The 5,000-nt window shown below is 37.9% G+C and overlaps 1 protein-coding gene across 1 annotated transcript in view; it reads right to left on the reverse strand.

Annotated features, from left to right (window-relative positions):
* The window catches only part of LOC138023037 (uncharacterized), a 45,721-nt gene that overhangs the window by 281 nt on the left and 40,440 nt on the right, over positions 1-5,000 (reverse strand). The window contains exons 22-27 of the mRNA XM_068870071.1: positions 4,540-4,606; positions 3,353-3,476; positions 2,668-2,696; positions 2,189-2,226; positions 1,489-1,600; positions 616-794 (exon numbers count right to left, since the gene is read on the reverse strand). Of these exons, the coding sequence (XP_068726172.1) occupies positions 616-794; positions 1,489-1,600; positions 2,189-2,226; positions 2,668-2,696; positions 3,353-3,476; positions 4,540-4,606 (549 nt within the window). The remainder of the gene's footprint in view (positions 1-615; positions 795-1,488; positions 1,601-2,188; positions 2,227-2,667; positions 2,697-3,352; positions 3,477-4,539; positions 4,607-5,000) is intronic.

Consider the following 5,000-nt stretch of genomic DNA (forward strand, 5'->3'; position numbering starts at 1 on the left):
TATCTGGAAAAAGAGCTCAGGTACATGTATGTCCAGAAGTGCATATTGTTTCCCCTTACTCTTCTCCTCAACTTCAACATAGTTCATGTCTTAGAATACAGAGACAATTAAAGACACAAACTGTCCCTGAAACTCTGCTCCTCCAGTAATAATGACCAGCTGCATTTTCCCTGACCATAAAATACTGTTTAATGAGGTGGTTATGCCATTGGGTTTGCATGCGGTTGCCCTGGGTTCAAATCCCATTCTAACCTCTGGTTTGGATTTGTTTCCGATTGTCCCGGATTCAACTCTACCATGCTTTGTAAATAGCCAACTGGTTGTCCCCTGCCAGTTGGGGTTCTTAATCATGTTTCTGTTAAGTTTGAATTGTTTCTTTCAGATTATTAAAAGTGGGGTGCCTGTGAACTAGCTTGATAGCTAAGTGCACTTCCACTATAAACAAAGCATTTACATTGTTTTTTTCCTGCTAACCCTAACACCTTATTGATGGAAATAGTAAGCAAATGCTCAGACTTAAAAGGGACATTTTGTCCTGGACATCAAACTTGGGCATGCATCTAATAACTTGCATCTATGCACACTTCCACTTTACACAAAGCATTCTATATTTACCTTTGTATAGATGAAATTATTCTGCCTATCAGAGAAGTTCTCATCAGATTCTTCAATAAATTTGTCGTAGTAATCATTGTTATTGGTGTCAATGTCCTGTGGGTTTGTCCAATGCACATCAGCTTCTTGTAAACATTCCTTAACAATAGATCGCACATGATCTGTTACAACAGTGTCTTCTGAAAGGAAGAGCAAACAAAAATCAGTCACAAGTTTCTATAATAGTGAGATCTGACATGGAAAAAATATTGATACGTTAACAGAGGGTTGTGATTAATTTACCATCTTAGATGTAAGTTCACATGTTGTTCCACTTAACCAAGCTGCATTCACAAGTGTTGCTTGTCTATATATATTCGCAGTCAATTGTAATGTCTTGCTTTTACATTATTATAGTAAATATCTTAACTGAGGACCCTTTTGTAAACCATTCTCAAGTGATGTTGGCCTCCTCACAAAATATTGATGATGATGACAATCATAATTATTATTACAGGAAATTACTTCATTTCCTCTAAGATCTTGCCAATAAAAATGCTTTGAGCTTTCCTCTCTTTTAATGCTCTATGCCTATAGTATTTTAGGGTGCGTTTGATTGCCCCTATTCTGGAATTAGAATACATAGAGAGAGGATTTAAAAGGGTATGTTTGGCATTTTTAAGCAACATGGATAATAAAGATATGTTTAAAATAGCATTTTAGTACTAGGTATTTGACAATTTTAATCTGAATCTACATAAAAACGAAGGATTTCTAACTTCCATTCCAAGTATTCCTATTCCGGAATAAGGCCCATCGAATGCACCCATAACTTAAGTCCTCCTGATCTTTCAGGGTGTGTCGGCAGTGTTTAATTGGCCAGTAAATTGATACCTTTCATTGTTTCCCTGACAACAGGTGAACTTCTGTCATTATAGACCACTGGGGGATCCATCCTAAGCTGGAGGTTTTGTTTGATGGCATCAGATAGGAACTGAAAAGCACCCTGATGAATGAAATATAAATAAATAAATATAAATATTGCCAGTGCTAATCACCCTTACTTGCAGTCGAGGACTGAATTGCGAAGGGCGCGGCTCACGACATCGGACTGAAAGCATACAAAGGCGCCTCTGGCTGCCGCTATACAGTCCATGTTTGATGTCGGAGCACAGCACCACAGCTAGATGTCAATTAGCTGTGAGTCGATTTTGATGAAGGAGGAAAACCGGAGTACCCGGAGAAAAACCCTCGAGTCAGGTTGAGATCGACTGAAACTCAGCCCACATGCTGGCCGAGGCCAGAATTGAACCCCGGCTCGCAGTGGTGGGAGGCCCGATAGGTAACCACTAAGCCACCCTGACTCCCCTAAACTAAACAAACATTAACTAAATAAATAAGCTGCTGGTCAATATATTAGATAAGCAAGTAACCAAGAAAACAGGTCGTTTGTTGGTCAACAAGTTGTTCACTGAATCATTCAGTCAAATTACTTGGTTAACTGGTTGCTTATATAGTTTAGTTTTCACAAATCAATTTGAAAGTATGTCTGTCAATCAATGAACTGCTCAATCAATAATTATTAAAAGAACACCTCTGAATTTCTTGAGTCAAGCCTGGCATTTCTTTCTCCTAAAAGAATTTGGAAAATATGTTAGTAACAAAAAATGTACGATATTACAATGGAGTAGAAGATCTAGATAAAAGCAGTGAAGATAAGTTTAAGGGAAAACAAGACCCTCTTAAGTTTAACAGACACGTTTCAGGAAATATATGTCTGTCATCTCCTGCGCAAATAAAAGAAAGTGAGCTGTTGTGTAAATAGTGAAGGATTTTTAGTGATAATGACATGAAAGAAGAAAACTTGGGAGAGTCATAAATAAATTAAGCAAAAAGTCTTGACTTCATATGTTTGACTTGTATGTTGAAAGTTGGTCCCCCTTCCCCCTCCCCCATGAATGTGCAACACTCCTTTGACCTTTTAGAGAGAACTGCATAGAAGCATGATTGAGAACAGTATTAACATGATCCCACTGGAACATTGGGACAATAAAATGAGTTCATTCCTCCTACCTTTTTGTTTTCTAATTTCTTTAAATTCCCTGATAAAGGACAAAAAAATTTTTTTTTTTGGTAAAGCTTCTTGGAGCAAATATAGCAACAATATAGGGTGCTGAGGAACTACATGTACCAGCTTTATTGGTATTATATCAAATGCGTTTGGTCACTAAAAAAGATGCCGCTGAATCAGTAGATGGGTGAAACAAAATTTAATATTTGGTGTTAAAGGAGTTGACAGCATTAAATTGACTACTGTGTTGAGGTTTGGAAGCTGCTCTTTGTAACATTAACCATCCATCAGGGAGCATTGGTATAATGTAAAATTAGGAGGAAACCATACTACAATGCCTGCAGGTATCTGTTTGGCCCTCCTCGCTGAAAGTAACTTTATGCAAACTTCAATTGACATTTTTATGTGTAGTGAATCAAAACTGAAACTACCACAAACCCTTATGGAAGCTATCGTCAGGAATGGCTATTTAAAATTGAGCTACTAGACTAAGTATAAGGTCTTTTCAGAAAAAGCTCAAAGTCACCCATTAATTTTTCAGTCTGTCCTGATTAAAAAAATTGCAACATTTTAAAACTGGCAGTCAAGGCTGAGTCTCTACCATCTTGATTTTCCCTGACTTGATAGCCCTGTTAATCATATTTTCCAACGTTACAAGAATAGTGCAAGGAACCACAAAGCACTTACTTTGCATAAGGTATTTGTTTCCAAATCTCCGACACGGGATCCCAGTCGATGTTTGCAAAATCAACGTATGTGAACTGCTCATCCCACTGACTGACTGGATAGTCTGCCTGCTGAAATTTGGGAGCTAACCAAGACATACAGGCAGTAAATAAAAGCAATCTACTCTTCAGGCTCCATAATCATAAATTTAAAATGAACACTTCATGCATGTAGCACAACTAATGGAAGCAGGAAGTGTTGTACGTTTGTTACCCATGGCATGCAATTATCTGTCTTGTTCTGAACAGGTTTGCAACTGTAGTTCAATGTCATTTGTGTCATTCTTCCTATATTAACATTTACATGTAAGCCACTATAGAAATGACTTTTTGCCATGAGCACAATGTAGACTCCTAGCTGCAGGGTTTTCAATAAGAATTTGTGTTGGCAGCAAAACCTGAGGTGTAGGTGGAGAATGGACAAAGCGCCCCAAAGGGGTAATTTTCAAGGGCCGAAAGGCACATCCCCGTGAAAATTTTGAAATTTGGGCCTCTTAGAATGCATTTCGTGCATTCTGGAGCATGAATTACAGTATTTTAACAGAACACTAATATCATTAAATTTTGGCTTTTTTGTTGAGAGAGTACTTTAAAATACTGTAAATTCTTTTGGAAATTCAGATGATGGCAAGACATATTTTGGGTTCTGAACAGACATAGTGTGACATAGCCCCATTAAGGCTCCTTTGAATTCTAAACAGCTGCGTGAAATGTATTTCACCTGTCATGACCGAAAATGTCATCTTGTCACGCTTCAAATGTAGTTAGCAAATCAGGCAGCTTACACCATGTACTGGATTGCTGTTTCAGGGGTTTCAATAAAAGCCAGTTACTGGAAATCTACCTCCGTCTCTGGGGCCTCTTACCAGTGTCTGTTCAGCCCCTTGTTTTAGCGTTCATGCTGCCATCACAGCCACCCATTCGACCATCACCAGCCTCTTAATTAATATGCAAAGAGTTTTGTTTGAAGACTTCTATTCAGTTCCTTTAATCTTGTGACTTGTACCCAGACATACTGCAAACTCAGCTTTTAAAAATTAATCATAGCAATAAAAAGCACTTTTTTGGCATTCCACACTACTATAACTTACAATAATATTGCTGAGAATGACAACATCTTTGTCATTATTATAGTTTAATGTTCTGTACCTGCCACATTCTCCAGTTGAACCAAACCCATGTTTGGTTCAGGGATAGCTGCTAGACGTCCATATGTCTATAAAAAATTTCAAAACTCTTTCTTAAGCCTCACACTAGGATGCATGTGCAGGATTTCAATAAGCACTACATATAAGCGTCACGAAGTGTCCCCTTGCTTTTCTTCCCAACTTCAACGTCACTTGTGTCTCAGAATACAGACAAATAATGTCACAAAATGTCCCCCAATTTATGCTGCTTCTCAACGAATGACAAACAGTGACATTTACCCTCAGCTAAAAATAATGCTAACCTCTACCATAACCTTACTTGTAGGAAGTAGACCTTACTCATAAATGGAGGTCAATTTGTAATTCTTTTGTCCAAGTGCAAATTAGCCTACCATGCCTCAATGCCATACAGTGAATTGAAAAGAATTATTGCTCTAAAATGAGGCTTGGTAGGCTACCTTG

Source organism: Montipora capricornis, chromosome 11 (genome assembly GCF_036669925.1).
Source record: "Montipora capricornis isolate CH-2021 chromosome 11, ASM3666992v2, whole genome shotgun sequence".
NCBI classification, from domain to species: domain Eukaryota; kingdom Metazoa; phylum Cnidaria; class Anthozoa; order Scleractinia; family Acroporidae; genus Montipora; species Montipora capricornis.